Below are 22,218 nucleotides of genomic sequence, written 5' to 3' on the forward strand. Positions count from 1 at the left end.
TGGCGGTTTGCAGACAGCTGTCTGGCACATAGTGGGCCCTCAACAAAGGTTTGCTATATGGAACTAACATACCTAATGCCTCTGTTGCAATTATTTGCCATCTTTAAGTCCCATGAGAGGTGTCAAGTGGTGTTATAAGGAAGGCATCGTGAAAGAGGTGGCATTTGAACTAGGCCTTAAGGACAGACAATGTCTTTTTAGAAAACAGAACTGTGAGAAGGTTCCAGGCAGAAGAAACAGCGCTCCTGCTGCTCATTACCAGGCACACAGCAGATCCCAGGTTGGGGGGAAAGCAGTGGAGTGGAGGTGCCCCAGCACCAACCAGCCTTGGTGAGAGTGGGCAAGTTGCTTAATTTCCCTGCGGCTCTGTTTCCTTCCCACTCCGAAGTGATTAAGCAGCACGGGCTCTAAAAGACACATATCTAGGTTCAAATCATGGCTGTGTGTGACCTTGAGCCAATCATTTGGGCTGGGGACTCGGCCTCCGCTTCCTTCCTATAAAATGGGTAAAATAATTCCTACTTTGCGAGGTTTTTGTGAAGCTTTAAGAACATATGTAAGTTGCTATGCACAGTCCCAGGCATTACTTCCTTCTACCAAAGTAGGGGCCACGTCCCCGATCTGCCTCCCTCTGAGTGCGGCCAGGGCTGGTTTCCCAGCGCACAGCACAGAGCCTGTCCGTGGTAGGAGCTGTGGACAGACTGCGGGACCCTCAAAGACAAAATGGAGTTGAAAGAGCTTCAGAAAAAAGTCGCCAGTGGACTCACTGGGCTGTGGGACGATCAATAAATGTTTCCTTGAACAGACTTCACGCAGTCCAAGAATCTTTGCTAACTCTCCTCAAACATGCCTCCGATTCGACTGGTTTTTAGACAGCTCTTTTGGCCTCTGCCTTCAAACCCCAGAAAAAAGGCAAGGCCCAGCCCCGTGGCGGGCTCGGAGGGTGGGATTCGGGGGGGGCGGGGATTTCCCCGATTCCCAGCGGAAAGGAATGGGGAGGTCTGTTCCCGCCCTCTTACTCCCACTCCCAGGGGCAGGACTCCCGGGGCGCCCCACTTCATTTCCTCTCTCCGCGCAAGTCGCAAAGGGAGGGGGGCTCGCATTCTCCTCCCCGGCTCTCCTCCCACCGATCCGCCTGACCACCCCCACCTCGGCCGCCTATCCCCGGGGCCCCCGTGGCCCCTGCTCAGTCGTCCGTCCCGACCCCCGTCGACCCAGCTCTCCATCCCCTCCCTTGGGTCCCCTAGGCTGCCGGCCCCCGCCTCGTAGACCCAGCCCGACAGCCCTCCCCACCTCGGCCGCCTCCCGCCCCCTCCCATCTCGGCCACAGAAGCCGCCTACCCCGGCCTCCGTAGACCCCGCTGGGACACCCTCCCGCCCAACCTCCGGAGACCCCGCTCGGCCACCACTCTCCCCTCTGCCAACCTCGCGCCCCCAGCTCCCGGCCCCCGCAGATCCCGCCGGGCCGCCCCCAGCTCGGCCCTCCCTCTTTGGGGTCGTGGCGCAGGGGGAGGGGCCGCCCGCTGGCCCCGCGTGCGTGGCAGGCTCTCCGGCTCGGCTCCCGGCCGCCCTTCCCGGGAGGCGGGGTCGGCGCGGCGGCAGGCCCCCTCCTCCTCCCTCCTCGCCCGGCCTCCTTCCTCGCCGCCCGCCCGCCCGCCCGCTCTCGGCCGCTCCGACGCCAGCAGCGCCCGCGTGCCGCTCGCCCAGCCCCGGGGGAGCCCCAGGAAGTTTCCCGGGCCGCGCGCCCCGCTCGCTCGCCCCGCAGCCCGCGGCCTCCCCCGCCGCCGCGCCCGCCATGCCCTCGGCCAAACAAAGGGGCTCCAAGGGCGGCCACGGCGCCGCGAGCCCCTCGGAGAAGGGCGCCCACCCGTCGGGCGGCGCGGATGACGTGGCGAAGAAGCCGCCGCCCGCGCCGCAGCAGCCGGCGCCGCCCGCGCCGCACCCGCAGCAGCACCCGCCGCAGCAGCCGCAGAACCAGGCGCACGGCAAGGGCGGCCACCGCGGCGCCAGGTCCGCCGCCGCCGCCTCGCCCTCGGCGTCCTGCGCGCGCAGGCTCGGCCGGGCGCTCAACTTGCTCTTCTACCTCGCCCTGGTGGCGGCGGCCGCCTTCTCGGGCTGGTGTGTCCACCACGTCCTGGAGGAGGTCCAGCAGGTCCGGCGCAGCCACCACGACTTCTCCCGGCAGCGGGAGGAGCTGGGCCAGGGCGTGCAGGGCGTCGAGCAGAAGGTGGGTACCCCCGGCCCCCCAGCCCCGTCCGTCTGTCTGCGCCCCCCGCACTCACAGCCGGGCTCCTCGCCCTGCCCAGGCCCCGCGGCCGGAGTCGGCCCCCTCCTCGGCCGGCGGCCCGGATGCCCCCACCCCGGCCCCCTAGATCCCGGCCAGCCCCCAGACCCTTTTTGTTAATGGCCGCGGAGGAATCGGCCCCGAGGGATGGACCGCGCGCGGCGAGGGTGCTCAGGCCAGCCGGGGAGGGTGGGCCAAGGGCCTGTCACAGGACATTAGCGGTGACCTGTAAGGAAGCCGGCGGGCTCTGGGGAGCCCATTCTTTTAGGATTAGGAACCGCTGAATGGGCAGAGTTGTCTGAAAAGGAGGTTGGAAGGGAAGCCAGCGTATCGCTGCACGCCTCGGGCAAGGCCGCACCTCAGCTCTCCCAGTGGGAGGCATCTGAGCCCGTTTTTAATAGACCCAGAGCCTGGGGAAGGAGAAGCTTGTCATCTCATTCATTTGCGAAGTTCAAATGAAATATTACGTATCTTTAGGCCCCCTGGCCCTTATTGGACCAGTGTACCCGTGTGGGCCTTTGAAGTAGTGTATTTCAGCTTTAGAGGAAAGGAAAGGCCAAAAATACTGGGTCATACTGGTGAATAATACCACGAGGCACGTTTCTATGGTGTTTAGAGGGCTTACTCACTTATCTGATCCTCATAGTAACCCTGGGAGAGAGGGAAGACTGGTAGTTTGACTCCATTTTCCAGACGAGAAAATTGAGGTTTAGAGAGGTTAAGTGAACTGATCAAGACCCCAGCTGGTGAGTGGCAGACTGCATGAGAATGTCTAGGCTGCTGCCCAGTTCGGGGTCCACAGAGCCTATTTCAGGTATGGGTGGACCCAGCTTTCAACACAAAGTTGCTTAGGTCCCACCCGTTCTCTGTGTTTTCCACACCAAGTGCGGCTCCTTCAATCTCATTCTTCCTCCTCTGTCCTCTAGTAATATCAGTGCTCAGGGAACGTTGGTTGCATGAACGAAACAAAAAATCCCGCCACCACTTCTGAGCCCGGAACTGCTGTCTCCTTTTCCCAGCATGCTGCCTGCCCTGCCAAGTTTCTATCGACTTCTGTGGAGTATGCAGGATTAGGAATTTCCTTTTAAGACTGGCAGAGCAACTGGAATGAGTCAGCCTGCTCCATGATGCTGGCCAAGGGAGGTGACTTTTCGAAGGGAATTAAGTAGGCAGCCCTGCTTTGCCTATCCTGAATGTCAAATCGTTGTTAAAAAATAGACATACTGCTGGTGTGTAATCACTAACCTCTTAGTTTCCTCTCCATCATCCACCCACTTGCCAGTGGGTCATAATATTTATTGAAGTCTGATAGTCAAATGGCTCCGCATGGGCCCTGCGAGGGCAAGAAGGTGCAAAAGACGCACATCCTATTTGTGAAGAAGCACGTATGTATGTTTCAGTTGGCGGTAACTGCTGTGCGAGTTCAGAAGAGAGCGGGTGTGGAGTCTGCCTGGGCCTGTATCCACTGGCCAGGGTACTGCCAGTCTAGATTTAGTTCGTGAGCTGTTGGTGAGTTGGTGATAACTGTTGAGAGAAGGGATGAAGGACACACAGGCAGGGGGACTATCTTGAGCATGTTTGAGGGACAGTAGGTGGCCACCCTGCCTGTAGCCGAGTCACATTTAGGGAGTAGAGAGCGGGAAGATTGAAGTTGAGCCCCAGGTGGGGAGGTCTTGAATGGAGGTTGAAGACATTGGGCTGTATTTTTTCTGTTTCTTCCCAACCCCTCCCTTGTTCTCTCCTTTCTGGTTCCTGCCCCTTCTCTATCCCAGCTGTGTACAGATTACTTTCCTCTTTGGGGCTCAGTTTTCCCATCTGCACAGTGGGAGGAGGGCTCCGTCCAGATTTTTAAGAATCCACCTGGCTGTAAACTATTGAAATAGTGACTTTGCTTTTAATTTAGTAGTGTAATCAAGCTATTATTTAATACCTCATATTTATTGTACACTCATTTCTTTTGACTCTCACAACCACCCCAAGAGGTAAGTAGTAGTATTATGCCCCTTTTGCAGGTGAGGAAAGTAAGACACAAGGAGTCTGAGTAACTTTGCGTGGTTACACAGCTAGTAAGTGGCCAGGCTGGGGTTCAAACCTCAGTTAACGCCCAGGACACTCTTAACTGCTTGTCTGTTCCTTTTGTTATCTTTCCCATGCCTTGCCTGGTACGTAGTAGGTGCTCAATTAATGCTTATTCCATTGACTTGCAACTCAGAACACAACCGGAACAGTACTGGGATTTGCCACAATGTGTGGCCACTTCTATCTGCACCTCTAGGGTGGCCAGTAAGTACGTTGTTTTGCATTGAGGAGTGAGTAGTGATGGGTCCTCTGACAACCTAAATTTGAGCCCCTCTGTAAGTCTGTATGAGGCTTGGTGGGGGGTAGGGTGGTTCTTAGCAGGGACATATACTTACAGTATGATTATTCATTCATTGTGGGCCAGGGATTCTATGAAGTGCTTCCCAGGCACCCTCTGAGGCAGGTACCATTTATTAGCTCCATTTCACAGATAGGCCAGCAGCCTGGAGCCGTTGTGTTCCTCATTCGGTCACACACAGACCCTCAGTGGTGGAGCTGGGATTGGGGTCGGAGCAGTGTGACTCTGAAGCACTCTACTCCACTGCCCTCTTGGGTGCCCACCTGGTTTCTGTTGTTCTTAGATGCTCTTGGGATTGGGAAATGGCCCAGGTCTTCTGAACGGCCGCAGCATGGGCAGAGAGGCTGGCCTGTCCTTACCTGGAAGATTCAGCGGGCGCAGTGGGTGCAGGGCTTCAGAGAATGCTGGCAGTTCAGGTCCAGGCCCATTGAAGGGCTGTGCTGCCCTGGCAGACCCGGGGTGGCATAAAGTGGCCGTAGGAGTAGGCTTAGGCCTGGTGGGGCCAGGCTAGTGAGACTCCTTGTGGAGGAGTGAGTTGTCTGGTTCTGTTTCTTTGTCTTCTCATCCTGCCTCTGGACTAGGAGTCAGGGCCTCGGGTTTAGGCAGCCTCTCCTCCAGGCACTCGGTGCACTTGGAACACACCTTGGCCCCAGCATCTCTCTAGAGGTTAAGAGCTCAGGTTCTAAAGTCAAACATTCTGGAATTTTGATGCTCAGCTCTACCACTTCCCAGGCTCCTCATTTGTAAAATAGAGATCAAGGGGAGCCTCCCGATGCATGAGATTATTATGAGGATGTCATGAAATGATGTCTCTGAAGGACTTTAATTATTGGTATACAGTAAGTGCCCTGTGAGTGTCCGCCACCACTATTCCCCCCTCCGGTGAGCTCCTTGAAGGTAGGGATCCTGTCCTAGCCATTATTTTATCTCTGGAATCTTGCCCACCACTTAGTGGGCACTCCACATATGTTGGGGGAGCACGTGTGTTCATTGTATATTGATGATAATGAGGTCTTTGCTTGTAAAGATGAACAGTTCACACCCCCGTCAGTAGGGGGACACTTTCCGTGTTCATAGTGTGGGGGTTGGTTTGGCTTCTTCCATAATTTCTGATCTAGTCCCCTTCCTAGCCGTTTGTCGAGAGCCAGCCCAAGTCAGGGGTGACATTCGGGGATCAGAGGGGAAAGGACCAGCTCGGTGTTCCTCAGGCTTTGCTCCGTTCATTCATTCATTCTTTGAGTCATCCGAAAACACTGGGCACCTGCCGTGCTGCTTGTTTCGTTCTCCCGTGTTCACGCCTCTGTTCTGAGTGCCGTGCTTGGAACGGGCAGGTGCTGTGAGTGAATAACCTAGTTTCAGAGGTGAGCTCTTTCCAGTGCCTGCTCAAGGTGCCCTTTACGACTCAGGTTATATTTGGTCAAGGAGGGAAATTGTCTAGTATTCTGGGGTCCCTGAGAACCTTATTCTAATCTGTTTTAAAATCACAGACTGGTGGAAGCCGGAAGGGACTTGAGAACCTATTTGTTAATAGACGAGGCGCTTGGGACTTGGAAAGTGCGTGTGACTTCCTCGTGCTCAGAGAGCTGGTTCTTGGCGGGGCCGGGACTGGAGCCCAGGCGTCTGTGCCCGTCCTGTGGCGTTCTCACTTGGGCACTGGGCTGGGGATGGTCAGCAACGCCCAGACTTCGGAGCTACTTGAGAAGAAAGACTAAACAATGATGACAACGACAGCCATTGTTTATTGATCATTCACTATGTGATAGGCACAATTTAACCACTTTACAAATATTAACTCACTTAATCCTCACAAGACAAGCGTATGAGGCAGGTCCTGTTTTTGTTCCCATCCTGCGGCTGAGGAAACCAAAGCACAGAGATGCTAAATAACTTGCCCAAGATCACACAGCAAGGAGGTGTCCAAGCTAGGATGTGAGCATAGGCCATCTCACTCCAGAGCCCATGCTTTTATTTTTTTTTTATTTTTTGTTTTCTTTGGTGAAGAAGATTGGCCCTGAGCTAACGTCTGTTGCCCATCTTCTTCCTCTTTTTGCTTGAGGAAGATTGTCACTGAGCTAACATCTATGCCAGTCTTCCCCTATTTTGTATGTGGGATGCCGCCACAGCACGGCTTGATAAGTGGTATGTGGGTCTGCACCTGGGATCCGAACCCACGAACCCCAGGCTGCTGAAGCAGAGTGCACAAACTTAACTACTACACCACCAGGCCAGCCTCTATTTTATTTTTTAACTTCTTATCATGGAAATGTTTAAGCATAAACCAAAGAAGAGATCAATATAATATACTCTAGTTTCAATAATTATCAATTTTTTGCTATTCTTGTTTAGTTCCATCACCACCCCCTCCCTCCTCTCATTTTGTTTTGTTTTTTGGGGGCTAGAGTCAGGGCAGTGTAACTCTGAAGCGCTCTACCCCATTGGGTGCCCACCTGGTCTCTCTCGTTCTCTGATGAGAGATGTTGCCCTGGCAGATCCAGTGTCGTGAACTAGGATCTAATTTTGACTGACGTAGTAGTTCACCCAAAGTGTTTTAGGATTTATTTCTAACAAATAAGAGTTCATTTTTTTCCCTTCCCTTTCCTTTTTTCTTTTGGCAAAACACAGTATATTACACCTAACAAAGTTAACGATAATTCTTGATTATCATCTAATACCCAGTCCAAAATCAGATTTCCCTGACTCTCTCAGCAGTATATCTCTTTCACACTTGGATTGTTTGAATCAGGATCCATATAAGTCCCCACATTACATTTGATTGATAAAGCTCTTAAATTTCTTTTAAGCTGTAATCATTTCCTAGCTTTCCTCCTTTGAAAATGCCATTTAATTGTTGAGGATCCTGGTTATTTGTCCTGTAGAATTTTCCATCTTGTGGATTTGGCTGATCACATCCTCGCGGCATGTATGTCTCTTGTATGTTTTCTGTGAATTGGTGGTTAGAGCTAGAGACTTGATAGATTCAGGTTCCTTTTTTCTTTTTTGTAAGAAAGCATTCTAGGGAGCATCCTGTGCCGCCTCAGGATGAAGCCCAGGCCATTGGTTCACACTGTCAGCCTCAGTACATTAACCCAGCTCCTGTGGCGGTTCCCAGGTCAGACGCTGTTAGGGTAGAGTGTATTTAGAGTGACTGTGTAGTGACAAACAGGATCATAATGTGTGCACAAGCAGAGAATGCTAAGGGATCATCTGGTCCACTGATCTTATTTTCAGGTGAGCCCACTGATTTATTCAGGGCCACACAGCTAGAACTGGCAAGCAGAGACCCGAACCTTTGTCTCTTGCTTCTCAGCCCAGTGTCTCCCATGTGCCTCAGCTTTTTTCCTGTGAAAACTTGTGCGACTCGTTCAGTTGTAAGAGGTAGAAACTCAGCTTCAGCTGGCTTAGAGAGGGAGGGAGGAAGAGAGAGAGAGAGTTCATTGGCTCAAACTAAAAAGTTCAAGAGGAGATTCCTTCAAGTATAGCTGTATCCAGGGACTCAAATTGTGTCTTCAGAACTTGATCTTTCTGTCTCTCAGTTCTGCTTCCCTCTGCGCTGGCTTGATTCTTAGACTGGCATTCTTGATGTGCTGGTCTGAGCTGCTTCAGGCTTCCCTCATCCTATGGCTAGCATTCCCATTAGAAAAAGGTTTTCTTTCTCAATAGTTTTAACAGAAGTCCTGGAATTGACTTGTTGGCCTGCCTTAGGCCACATATCCATTCCTGGGCTAATCACTGTGGCTCCTGTAGGGGGAGGGGAGGGTGGATGGAAAGCACTGATTGATCAGGCCTGGGTTACACACCACCCCCGGAGCACTTGGAGGGGGCGTCGGGTTGGTCCTCCAAACCACATGGACTGTGTGTGGAAGGCTGGTTCTCCCAGGAAAATTACGGTGCCATTCTGGAAGAGGAGGGACCTGGAAGCTGGGCAGACAAAAAGAGATCTAGCCGTATCGCATAAAACTCATCAGCTCTTCTCAGCAGTTAACGTCTGGACTTTGGTTACAGGTGCAGTCTCTGCAGGCCACCTTCGGGACTTTTGAGTCCCTCCTGAGAAGCTCCCAGCATAAGCAGGATCTCACCGAGAAGGCCGTGAAGCAGGGGGAGAGTGAGATCAACCGCATCAGTGAAGTTCTGCAGAAGCTGCAGAATGAGATTCTCAAAGACCTCTCGGATGGGATCCACGTGGTGAAGGACGCCCGGGAGCGGGACTTCACCTCCCTCGAGAACACGGTGGAGGAGAGGCTGACGGAGCTCACCAAGTCCATCAACGACAACATTGCCATCTTCACCGACGTCCAGAAGAGGAGCCAGAAGGAAATCAACGACGTGAAGGCCAAGGTTGCCTCTCTGGAGGAGTCCGAGGGCTACAAGCAGGATTTGAAAGCCCTGAAGGAAGTTGTGGAGGAAATCCAAACCTCTATGAAGTTCAAGGAGAAGGACATTGAGGCCCTGAGAAGCTCCCTCCAGACCGTAGAGTCTGACGTCTACACCGAGGTCAAAGAGCTGGTGAGCCTCAAGCAGGAGCAGCAGAAGTTCAAGGAGGCGGCCGATTCCGAGCACCTCACCTTGCAGGCCCTCACGGAGAAGATTCTACAGTCGGAGGAGTCCACTTCCCGCCTCCCCGAGGAGATCAGGAGACTCGAGGAAGAGCTACGCCAACTGAAGGCCGAATCCCTCAGGCCTGAAGACGATGGAGCTTTCAAAAGCTCCGATGCCCTCGAGGCGCTCCAGAAAACGAGTCAGGGACTGGACTCCAGGCTGCAGACCGTGGAAGATGGAGTCCACGCCGTGCGGTCGGCCTCTGCGCGGCAGACCGAGAGCCTGGAGTCCCTCCTGGCCAGGAGCGAGGAGCTCGAGCAGCGCCTGGCCGCCCTGCAGGAACGCGTGCAGGGTCTGGGCTCCCCCTCGGAGGGGGAGCAGGCCGGCCTGGCCAGCACGGTGAGGAGCCTGGGGGAGGCCCAGCTGGCGCTCTACGGCGACGTGGAGGAGCTGAAGAGAAGCATGGGCGAGCTCCCCAGCACCGTGGAGGCGCTCCAGAAGGTGCAGGAGCAGGTGCACACGCTGCTGGGTCAGGACCAGGCCCGGACGGCCCCCGTGCCCCCTCAGGACTTCCTGGACAGACTTTCTTCTCTAGACAACCTGAAAGCCTCAGTCAGCCAAGTGGAATCGGACTTGAGAATGCTCAGGACTGCCGTGGACAGTTTGGTCGCCTACTCAGTGAAGATTGAAACCAACGAGAACAACCTGGAGTCCGCCAAGGGGTTGCTCGATGACCTGAGAAGCGATCTGGATAGGTTGTTCGTGAAAGTTGAAAAGATTCATGAAAACCTGTAAATGAATTGTGGGTGCAGGGCGTGGATTTCAAGTCCAATTTCTCATGACCAAAAAATGTGTTGTTTTCTCCCTCGTGCCCCTCACCCCACGTTTTTGCCCCCTCCCCCCCCCGCCCCCAGAGCCTGGGACGCCACCTGGCACACCAAGGCGTTTTGTATTTTTGAGCCCAGTTAATTTATTTACGATTGTTACCACACACCACTGGTTTCTCAAGTTTTCTGCTTCTGCTTTTGGTGGGTTTCCTGAAGGCCCAGCCCCTGCGAATCAGAGGTGCTTTTTAGAAGGGATGTCCCTAGTGTCAGAGAATAACAGTAATGGCTTCCACCGAGGATTAACAGAAGCAGATTAACTCTAACCTCAGAAAACCCTGCTCGGCTGCAGATTTCAAGTAAAAAACGTGGGGGAGGAGGCACGTTTCTTTCTAATTGTCTTTAAGGAACATGAATTTTACTTTATTTTTTTATACTTCTGGCCGAAGTTTTCATGAGATGTCACTCACTTCTTGTCTTCCACTTCAAACTGGTTGAAACTCATACACGTCAGCTCTGAATCGGGAGGGGGACAAGCCCCTCGGTTTTTAATTGAAAAGAATCCGCTGCTTGACGGTCGCCTCCCGTGGTGTGGGTGTCTTTTCCATTCCTGAATCATCTCGTGATCTCAAAGGTAACTATGCAAAGAATCCAGACGGTTCTGAATGTGAAGGCACAACACCCCACAGGGTGGCCGACCTGTGTCACCTCTTGGTAGGGTCCCCACATAACGCGTAGATTTAGAACCCCTGAAAGAGGAGTCCTCAGATTCTTTCAGGAAATGTATTATGAGAGCTGTCCACAGAGGCACGGGCTGTCTTCCAGGGGAGTGGAGGCCACGTCTCTTTATTTTATCAGGATGTCCGTGAAGAGGTTTGCTGTCAGAGCAGACCCCTGTCTGTCAGTGAGGAGTGTGTGCATTTTCTGTAGTTGTTCTGTTTCCCTTCCCCTCTGAGCTGTACTGTTCTTTAATGGCTGTCTTGCTCTTCAAAAAAGAAAACAAGAAAAGAAAAAGAAAAGAAAAAAAAGATTTGTTTAGTTTACTGTGAAATGAACTGTATGGCTTATTTACAGTATTTTTAATTCTTAATAAACACTTGAGCTTTGTTATGACTTTGCCAGAGTGGTTGCTTTCTGAGGATTTAGTTATTATGTATTTTATTAATGTATAGCATTCAGGATTAGAAAGATAGGTAAGTGTTTAATTTTAAGACTTTTTTTCAATTCTGAAACCAAGATGGCCTCCTCTCAGGCCTGGGGACACACTTTGGATTGACTATTAGCAGGTTTGTTTATGTCGTAGCTTGACTCTAACTCTTAGTTACAGCAGAGGGTCTCAGCCCTGACTACATATTAGAATCTTCTGGGAGCTTTAAAAAAATGCCTGGGTCCACCCTTAGTAGATTTGGGTTCAGTGGGTGTACAGAGGGCTGTCACCAGCGCTTTAAAGGCTGCCGAGCTGATTCTAATGTGCAGCCAGGTTTGAGAGCCACTGCCTTAGGTGCAAACCTGGCCGTGTTTCCTTGACTTCCCAGGTTGCCCTCCACCTGCCGCCTAATAATAACGGTTGCAGTTCATTGAGTACCTGGGTGCCAGGCAGCGTGCTAAGCTCTTCACAGGCCTCTGTTTATTCCTGCTAATATTCTCCAGAGGTGGGCAGTGTCATTCCCCATTTTACAGAGGGGCGGCAGGCTGAGAGCATCATGCTACGTCATTAGCTAGAAAGCGGCAGGGCTGAGATTTGAACCCAGTCCCTGCTCTAGCTGTCACAGCATCCTCCACCTTCCACCAGCACCAGTGCAGGGCCACGTGGACCTGGGCAGCACTCGCTGTCCCCTGTTGCAGAGCCGGAAGCTGCAGGAGCTCTTTCTCTTCCACCCAGGGAGTAGAGGGGGCCCCAGAGCTGAGAGTGTTTGTAGCTTCGTTCTCTCCTTTCTGGTGGGAGGGTCCCTCATCTCTGAGCTTCTCTGTCAGTCATTCTGCATCCCCGAGGCAGCATCCCTAAGGCCGCACAACTCTGAGCATGATGTTTTTCCCCAAACAGTTTGCAAATCAGGAGGGGCCCTTTAGGGGTGTTAGAAAGCATTTGTATTTTTATTTAAAGGTAGAAGAGTTCATAGGTCTGCTTTAATAACTAGTTCGTCCTCTTTTGGGGAGGTGCTGAGCAGCATAAACTCTCGTGCATGCAGAAAATTCGGGTTCCTTTCTCAGGTTGGTTGGTTGCATCAGGCATCTTGCTCTTCCTCTGGCTATTGTTTCTGCAGTCTTTAATCTCAGACTGTGGAGTGGTTTAATAGATTCCCATTTAATATCGTAGTAGAAAACATCTACAAGGGTCAGAGAAATAAATATAAATTCAAGTGGTGAAAATAAAAGGAATGCATTATGAATTCACATATTCCTTATGGTGGGGCAGTTAGAGGTAGGTCTTACCTCAGATAACAATCACAGTTCAGTCTTACTCATGTGTCTGCTCACTCATTCATTCAATGAACATTTATTGAGCTCATAGCAGGACATTTTGCTAAGTCTCAGTGAATTCAAGATGCATGAGACAGGATCCTTGTCCTCAAAGGGCCTCTAGCCCATGGGGGTGACAGTCACGTAAACTGGTGGATGTCATAAGGAATTACAGGTGCTATAGCCAGGTGTAATGGGCACGGAGGAGGGAGCGGCCGGTTCTGCCAGGGTTGGGCTGGGGTGGTTAGAACAAAGGCCTGTGGGAAGGCCCTGGAATGCTTCCATGAGTGATGGGAACCTTCAGGAAACGTGCGGTTGCGCCGCCCTTTGAACAGGGAGTAGGCACAAGTTATTCAAGGTATTGATTCAACTGCAGATGGTCCAGCACCAGGATAAGAGGCTGCAGTGAAATTCCCCAGGCAAGACTGTCAGCACACTGGTGAGAAGACTGCTCCACCATTTCCCACGGCACTTAGAATGGTGGTGATGGTGAGGATGGAGATGATGATGGTGAGGAGGGGGATGGTGATGGTGAGGATGATGACGGTGGTGGTGAGGATGATGGTGGTGAGGATGATGATGGTGGTGGTGAGGATGATGGTGGTGGTGAGGATGATGACGGTGAGGATGACGACGGTGAGGATGATGATGGTGATGGTGAGGATGATGATGGTGAGGATGATGACGGTGATGGTAGGATGATGATGGTGAGGACGACGATGATGGTGGTGAGGATGGAGATGGTGGTGGTGAGGATGATGATGGTGAGGATGATGACGGTGATGGTAGGATGATGATGGTGAGGACGATGGTGATGGTGATGGTGATGATCACAGGGTGGTTGTGAGGGTTGAACGAGGTCATGGGTGGAGAAGGTTTAGCTGAACATAGCATCTGGCACATGGTCAGAACTCCAGGGCTCACTCATGTGCAGCCATACAAGAGGTTGAAAGATTGAAATACTTCTGTGCTGCTTGGTAAATAGCTGCAGCCCTGAGCCCCCTGAGTGCCCTCCCCCGGGACCACTAGACCTCCTCACAGTCCAGCAACTAATAGCTTAACACCTTGGCGTTGCAGGGCCCCCCAGAACTCTGCTGCAGCCCCATGGCCAGCATGAGCTCTGATGGGTGAGCACCCATGCTTCACCAGTGGTTAGATATTTTGAAATCACCCTACGTCTTCCTCAAAGCATGCCTCTGAGCTGTTGATCTGTTTTTCAGTAACATCTGGACACATCCCCACCAGACATCTCACAGGGTTCCAAGCTGAAGTCATCATTTCCCCCTGGAGTAAGTGGAACCACTGCTCCCCGCACTGCTTGAGCCAGAAGCTCAGGAGTCGCCCCATCTCCCACACAGCCCCCCATCCCACTTCTCCCAGCCTTCTCTCCGTCACCAGATGGTGCCTGGATTCCAACAGCAGCCCCTCACCGTGCCCCCTGCCTGTTACCAGAACAGAAACGTGGTTCATGCACTCAATATTCACTCAACGATATTCAGAGAGCATCTCTTTGCTGGACACGAAGGGGACGGCTAAGAACAAGACTGATGTGGTTTCTGCCTTCATGACTCTCCTGGTCCAGCGGAGAGGAGACCAGCAGTAAATATAGAAAGAAACAGACACCGCTGCGCAAATTGCAGTATGTCTTGAGGGGTAAGAGCAGCCCCTAATCGGCCTCCCTCTCTGTAGCCTGGCTCCCATCAGGGAATTCTCCACGGGTCACCAGCGTGATCTTTCTCGAAAGCGAATCTGCCTGTGTCCCTTCGCTAAATTCTTCTGGATCTGTCCTTTGGCCTCAGGAGAAAATCCCCAGCTCCACCGTGTGGCTGAGAAGGAGCTTTCTGACTGCTGTCTCTGCCATCCAGCCTCACCTTCCGAGGGCGCTGCTCACAGCTGCACTGGCCAACTGACCCTTTCCTCATGCACCCCTGGCTCGGTCACCTCGGTGCCTTTGCACATTCTTTCCTCCTAATGAGAGTTCTCTGCCTCTCCAAACCTGAACCACAGGTTGAATTTGGAAGCTCTTCCTATAAGCTCCCACACTCCAGGCTTCTCGCTATGAAAACACTTCTCCCTCTGTATTATGACTACTTTCCTGTCTGTCTTCCCCCTGGAGGGGGCACTCCATGGGTGGTAGGGCTGTCTTTTATCTCTGTATCCACAGAGACATCACTGTGCTTGGCCCACAACAGTAACAACAGAAATAGCTAACATTTATTGACACTTTCTACCTGCCAACCACTCTTCTAAGGGGTTTGCAAGGATTGATTCATTCAGTTGTTCTAATGGTCCTTAGTGAAGGTATATTATTATCCCCATTTTACAGATGCAGAAACTGAGGCACAGAGAGGTTGAGTAACTTATTCCAAGTACTTGCTAGTCACAGCTAGTAAGTGGCAGAGCCAGATTTAGAACCCAATAGTCTAAGTTAAAAACCTGGGCTCTGAACTACTCTAGAACTGGTTTCTTTTCTTCACTTAAAAACACCTACCACTTTTTGGGTTTACTTTTTATTGAAGTATAAACTTGCATGCTTTAAAGCTTACAATCTTAAGTACACAGCTGAATGATTTTTTTTTTTTTGTGAGGAAGATTAGCGCTGAGCTAACATCTGTTGCCAATCCTCTTTTTGCTGAGAAAGATTGGCCCTGGGCTAACATTCGTGCCCATCTTCCTCTATTTTATATGTGAGACGCTTGCCACAGCATGGCTTGATAAGCAGTGCGTAGGTCTGTGCCTGGGATCTGAACCTGCAAACCCTGGGCCGCCGAAGCAGAGCAGGTGAACTTAGCCATTACACACTGGGCCAGCCCCGCTGAATGAATTTTTAACACGGTACACCATGTACTAACCACCAGATCAAGATACACAACATTGCCAGCGTGCCAGAGTCTTCCTACACCCCACAACCAATAACCCCCTAAGTTAACTGCTATTCTCGCTGCTATCACCATAGACTACTTTTGCCCATTTTTGAATTTCATTTAGATGGAATTATATCATATAAGACATGGTGTTTCTTTAAAAAAAACCCCAGCTTTTTTTAGGTATAATTCACACACCATAAAATCACCCCATGAAAATGTACAACTGTTCTTAGTATCTTCACAGAAGGCTCGACACATTCCTATCTTGGTAAATCTTGCTCCTGTTACATATAAACCATATGTGGCACATACAGGTGTTCAAGAAACGGCAGCTGTTTGAGTACATATGGACTTTTGAACAGGACGATGCGTTTTGGGGCCTCCACCTTGCTGGTCGGGGACTCAGAGGGAGAAAGAAGGGTGAGGTGTGGTGGACATGGTCTTCCTCTTGCTCTCGGCTGGGTCCGCAGAGGAGGAGGTGGAGACCACAGAGGCAGAAGTCTGATGGCCCCTCCCCCCTCCTTAGCCTGTGTCTGGTCAGGGGATTGATTCCATAAGTGGCTATTCATTATGAGCCGGGCACTAAGCGGCATCCATTCTGGGAGACCAGATGAAAGATGAGGTCTCCTTTCCTTGGGAGATTTCCAGCTGAACAGGGGACACAGATATGTAAACAGCACCGTAATCCTGTGCAGCGTGACACGTGCAGCAGTAAAGGGGTGCATATAGGAGGGACTGACAAGGTCCTGGACCTTTGTTCTTGTGGCCTGCCGGCATTCAGCCCTCCTCTGTTTGTCTACAACTCCTCTACTTTTCTTTAGAGAATCACCCCTTCCCACTCTCTGTCCATTTGGCTTTGATGAGACTGACTGGGATGAGCACTGACCCAGGTTTGGCCAATGAGAAATCCCATCCTCCCAGTCTGACCTGTTCAAGATGAACACATGTCACCATCTAGTCCATTGACTTCTGCTGGAACTTTCTAGAAAGGGGTGCCATAAGTTCACTGAGACTGCCAAACTGGCAGGATATAAGCCCAAAGCTGCTAGGGGCCACCACATGTGGCGAGACTACTGAGAATGAAGCCAGCATAGAGGAAAGCAGAGCCAAGAGATGGCGTGAGACAAGTTCCTGATGACATACTATGAGCACCTGGATCCAGCTGTGTCTGAAGCTGTAGAGGCCATGTTCTTCACCACACAGCATTTTACACCACCATACCACCTTTCATATACATAAGGTGACATGAAGCCATGTAAGGAGTAGGCATAGCAGCACTGCTTATGACTAAAAATACTGGAAACACCTACAGAGTCTGGCAGCCTGATCAATAACTACATTGTCACTTGTTCATACCATAGCCCTCAAAACAATAACAAAAATGAATAAATCAGAATGCTGTGCATCCGTGAAGATGAATTTCTCAACTAAAATGCTGAGTGAAAAAAACAAGTGGCAGAAGAAAATACACAGCATGGAAACTTGTTTACAAAATTCAGAAACCATGCAAAATAGTGCCATGTATTGTAGTAAAAGCATCAAGAAATGGCTAGGAGACTGAATATCCAAATTCAGGTTGTTTAATTTCTTAGGCTAGGGGCGGGTAACATGGGCGTTCATTATGTTATTCTTAATACCTTTTTTTTTTCCCTCCTCTCAACATTTTATTATGAAAATTCAAACAAAAGTTGAAAGAACTGTCCAGAGAACACTCATATATCTACTGCTTAGATATTATGATGACCATTTTGCTATACTTGCTTTTTTTTTTTTTTTTGTGAGGCGATCAGCCCTGTGCTAACATCCACCAAGCCTCCTCTTTTTTGGCTGAGGAAGATTGGCCCTGGGCTAACATCCATGCCCATCTTCCTCTACTTTATATGGGACACCACCACAGCATGGCTTGCCAAGCAGTGCGTCGGTGCACGCCCGGGATCTGAACCGGTGAACCCTGGGCCACCACAGCAGAGCGTGGGCACTCAACCACCTGCGCCACTGGGCCGGCCCCTTGATATACTTGCTTATCACGTGTATATCCATCTCCCAATATTCTTGATCCGTTTTTGTTTGTCAGAAATATTTTTTAATTAAAAATTTTTAAAAAGGGAGAAGAGGGGCTGGCCCCGTGGCTAAGTGCTTAAAGTTCTGCACACTCCGCTTCAGCAGCCCAGGTTCATGGGTTCGGATCCCAGGTGCAGACCTACTCCACTCATCAGCCATGCTGTGGAGGCATCCCACATGCAAAATAGGGGAAGATTGGCATGGATGTTAGCTCAGGGCCAATCTTCCTCAAGAAAAAAAAAAAAGAGGAAGATTACCAACGGATGTTAGCTCAGGATGAATCTTCCTCACCAAAAAAACAGGGGGGGGGGGCGAAACACATAGGGAAATGCTCACACTTATTGTTTAAAATAGCGTAGATCAGAAAACAAATGATGACCTCTATATATTTCATGAAGTGCTATTTTTAAACATGATTAATTACTTTTCATAATAATGATAGTTGAGTAGCCATGTGGGGGGCCATAGAGAGCTAAGGCTGGAACGGAGGTTCCAATCTAACTCCCTTATTTTACAGATGGGGAGACTGAGTCTCAGAGAGTGGGAGTTGCTCCGCTGAGCTCACTAACTGTTGAGGAGAGAGGCCTAGTTCCTTCTCTTCTCTCCCACTCTTTGTTTTGGCTCCACCCCAGGCCTAAGCAAAGACCTGAAATGTGCAGAAGGAAGCAAAGGATCAGGGCAGCTGAGTTCCTGCGGGCGGCCAATTGATTTCTGGGTGAGAAGGGGAGTGGCACCGTGGCTAGGCCGAGCAAGTTGGTCACGAACACCCAGGTGCAATACCTGTGGGGCAATGGGCTGTGGGGAAACCACGGCCTGTCTGTGTTTAAATGCCTGGAAATGTGCTGTTGAAATGCCTGTTAGCAATCGGATGTAGCTGCCCGCTGTGAGATGCTTACTGTCCCACAGAGCAGCTCGTAGAAACTCATAGGTCTTTCCTTCTCATTTGCTGGCGTGGTCCTGGTTTGCTTCTTGGGAGAGCCCGCAACTGGCGTTGTAAGGACAGTAGGCAGGTGGAAAAGGACCTGAGATGAGGAAGGTGGTCCTGGTTCTGGTCTGCTTGCCTGCGTTGCCTTGGATAATTTATCTTCTCTCTCTGGACTTCTGTCTGTCCTCTTTTCTGTAAAGCGATCTCCAAGTTCTCTTCCAGCTCCAACTTTCCTTGACATTATCGTCGATAGGATTCTTTGGGGGCTTCCTGTGAGCAGCAGGAGGCCAGAGGGAAAAGGACTAGAGGGTGGGTAAATCCCTGGGCCGGGGCAGAGATGTCTTCTGTCTTAACAAAGGCTGTGTTCCTAGCTGCCATCAGTGTCTGGCATAAACCGGGTGCTCAAGTATTTTCTTTCTTTCTTTTGGTGAGGAAGATTGGCCCTGAGCTAATGTCTGTGCCAATCTTCCTCTATTTTTTGTATGTGGGACGCTGCCACAGCATGGCTTGATGAGCAGTGTGTAGGCCCGAACCTTTGAACCCCGGGCCGCCGGAGCAGAGAGTGCAAACTTAACCACTATCCCACTGGGCCAGCCCCTCAAGTATTTTCTTTCTCATTGGGATGGGGCCAGTGATTTGTTAGATTTGTCACTGGGGATAGTTGCCAGGCTGGGCTGACATCTTGTATAACCTCATCTGAAGTCTGTTCACCTTCGGAAGATGCCTGGATGCACCAGTAACAAATCTGCAGAAGCTCAACTCTTGAACTTGCAGCTGGGGAGTTGCCCCAAATCAGTAAAACTGAAGGCCTGTAGGAACCCAGAGATGCCACTTGAAGTGGGAATTTAGCGCCATCTAGTGTCTGAGTCAGGGATCACAGAAATGATTTCTTCATTTTTAGCTACTGTGTTTCAGAAAGGAGGGATAAATCCAGTTGCACAGTTAAAATATACCAGGAAAATCCACCATATAAAAGATCTGTAAGTGGATTTTTATATGACATGACCACTTTTGTAATATTTGTACTCTCCCCTTAATTAGCCCCTTCTGAAAACTTAGATAATGATAAAGAGTTTTGTTAATAAGGATCTTCTGTCGGTAGAAGCTTAGAGAGTCCTAAAGCCTTTATCTTTCCCGTGTCCGGCTAGTTCAGAAGGGCAGGCACTGGTCCTGAGAGCAGCTCAGTCCAATGTTGCGTGCTTAGTTATTAACATAAGTAGTAGCCACCCATAATTGTGTATCTGTGTTTTTTGTCACACGTCAGATAGAACACATTTATTATTTCACTTAATCCTGGCGATTATCCTAGGGAGTGAGAATGGCTGTCTTTTGTCATGAGAGATCAGAGATTTTGTCATCAGAGATCTTTTGTCTCTGATTTGCTGACCCGTCACTGCAGCTGAGAAAGGTTCATTTATTTGCCCTGGGATCACACAGTGAGTGGTAGGACCAGGATGCAGACTCGCATCTGTCTGTTTCTAACGACTGTTGTCTGTCCACTAACAGTCACACTCCCTTTTCCACAGCGATACAGTCGGTATCCCAAAATATCCAAGGATACAGCTCTATATACTGGTACCATGTTTATGATACTGGTGGTTAAGAAATTGCGTTCTGGAGCCAGAGTATCTGAGATCAAATCCCAGCCACACTACTTTCTATCTGTCTGACATACGGAAAGCTACTTAAGGGCTCCCTGCCTCAGTTTCCCCATTATAAATGGGGGTGATGCTAATGATAACACCTACTTCATAGGGTTGTGTGAGGCTTAAAGCAGTTACTACATCTAGCTATCACATAGTAAGGTGCTCAATAAGTATGACGTAAAAATTGACTCTAAGGCAGGAATTGAAACATGAGGCTCATACAGTGAGCCTGCCTATAGGTGACCAGCAAAATGCGGGGTGAAAATTTTGAGTCTGAGCAGCTGGAGGCGAGTCTGTGTCCTCCAATTCTCACAGTTCCACCATTCACTCATTTCTGCTTCTCCATCCATTTAGGACTCTTGTCTGGCTCCTGAAGACATCTGGGATTTTGATCTTTGCCCCGTATGAGATGCATAAATGGAAACTCACCCTGAGAAATGGACACTGGGCTCTTTGTAAATCTATTTTAAGGCCTGCGACTTCACGGCTTTGTATATCAGAGCTGCAGGTTCTCTCCTCACGCAATGGGGTTTCTCCTGCAGAGAACAGAGGCTCTCCTGGACGAGGATTCAGGCCCAGGGCAGCCCCTCTCCTCAGCCCCGCTGCATCTCCGCGTTCGTTCTTATCTCCTTCCGCAGATGTCTACCTTCCTCCCGTAGTTCACAGAGAGGAACCGGGCTCCCTGAGCTAAGCAGGGGTGCAAGAGAGAGTGGGTGAGATCTGCAAAGAGCGACACAGCATGGAGCCTCAATCCCCAGAGCCACTCTGCAGACAAAGTGCGCTGAGGAGATGTCAGAGCCTCAAGACAGTCCTGAAAACTAGGTGTGTGTCCCAGAGAGGCCATTTCCCTCCACTGCCAGAAGAGGGCAGTGTAGTGCAGAGGACAGGGAAGGGACTGGCCCCGGGAGCTGTGGGTTCTAGTCCAGACTGCTTGGAAGCAGCTGTGATCTGCAAAATAAAGGCCCCTGATGGCCCCTTCTAGCTCTGAGGTTCTGCGATCCTGTCAGGAGAGAATTGGAATGAATCAGCCAAGAATTCCAAATGGGCTTACGTAAGGAAGAAACCAGAAGCTGGGGAGGGGGGTGGGTGGGTCCGGTTGGAAGTTTCTTTTGTGGGGGTTCAGATCCCTCTAAGTGAATCCAGCAGGGGGGAAAAGCCTTAAAACATCTCTCTTAGGGTCACGTGCTCGGGATGGGCGGCATGTCAAACCACCACGAGTAGTTCGGGATCCAGCATTATAGTCTGTTCCTGCCCTTGTTGGGGCGAATGCTTAATCCCAAAGAAACAATTAACACCACACGCTGGTGGTTTGCCCATCTCTGCATTTTGTAATAGCAGAGCCTATTTTTTTCTTGATGCAAATTCCTTCCAGAAACGGCTGTGGTGGCCTCGGGGTGCCCCTTGGCGGAGATAAAAAGTGAAATCAGCAGGCAAAACCCTTTCTGGCTCAGCCCGGTTCCACTGAACACGCCTTATTATGCTTTAGAAATCCCGTAGGAGTCCTGGGGTCACCCGTTGACTTTGGGCTGGGTCTTTTTCCCCTGGAGGCATCTGAGCGGGTGCCCTGGAAGTCAGGGGCAGTGAGATTGTGTCTAAGAGAGCACTAAGGGTCTAGCTTGTCATTAGGAGATGAATGGGTGTTTTTGGTGGCTTGGGGTATATGCATCTCCACTGGCCTCTAATTCTGCCAGACTCACCCAAAAGCCAGCCTCCAAAGTATAAACTCTGGGCAGGTGAGCCTTGTTCAGGAGCCTCCTACCACGCTTCCCATTTTCCGGCCTGTTCCTGCATCCATTGGCTGTGGACCTCTTACCTCACTTCCTGTTATTCCCCTTGGACTTCTTGGAGCTAGTGGGGGCAGGATAGCCTAGTGGCTAGGAACACAGGCTCTGGAGCTCTGCTCTCTGGGTGTGTGACTTGGGGCAACTTACTTAACTTCTTATTGCCTCAGTTCCTTACCTGTAAAATGGGGCTGATTATCATGGTACCTACTTCATAGAGTATTTGTGAGGATTAAAGTGCTTAGCATGTTGTTAGTAGGTACTTGATAAAAATTTGTTGAATATACACATACATGTCTATATTACAGACACTAACATATGTAGAGAAAAAAAGTCCGCAAAGAAAGTACATTAAAAAATCACTATCTTGGGGCCACCTGGTGGTGTAGTGGTTAAGTTTGCTCACTCCACTTTGGTGGCCTGGGGTTTGCGGGTTTGGATCTCGGGCGTGGACCTA

The 22,218-nt window shown here is 50.6% G+C and overlaps 1 protein-coding gene across 1 annotated transcript; it reads left to right on the plus strand.

Annotated features, from left to right (window-relative positions):
• The first annotated feature begins 1,392 nt into the window (after positions 1 to 1,392).
• On the plus strand, positions 1,393 to 11,131 carry CKAP4 (cytoskeleton associated protein 4). Its single transcript, XM_058568513.1, has 2 exons — positions 1,393 to 2,227; positions 8,664 to 11,131. Exons 1-2 carry the CDS (start codon positions 1,796 to 1,798, stop codon positions 9,990 to 9,992), a joined length of 1,761 nt encoding a protein of 586 aa, XP_058424496.1. The 5' UTR covers positions 1,393 to 1,795; the 3' UTR covers positions 9,993 to 11,131.
• Positions 11,132 to 22,218: the final 11,087 nt, after the last annotated feature.

Source organism: Diceros bicornis, chromosome 25, assembly GCF_020826845.1.
Source record: "Diceros bicornis minor isolate mBicDic1 chromosome 25, mDicBic1.mat.cur, whole genome shotgun sequence".
Lineage (NCBI taxonomy): Eukaryota > Metazoa > Chordata > Mammalia > Perissodactyla > Rhinocerotidae > Diceros > Diceros bicornis.

Bases quoted from the DNA above. Each gene is read 5' to 3' on its own strand.
- CKAP4 (XM_058568513.1), top strand. From the start codon at position 1,796: ATGCCCTCGGCCAAACAAAGGGGCTCCAAGGGCGGCCACGGCGCCGCG. The intron at 2,228-8,663 runs GTGGGTACCCCC...CTTTGGTTACAG, and splicing joins TGCAGGGCGTCGAGCAGAAG to GTGCAGTCTCTGCAGGCCAC.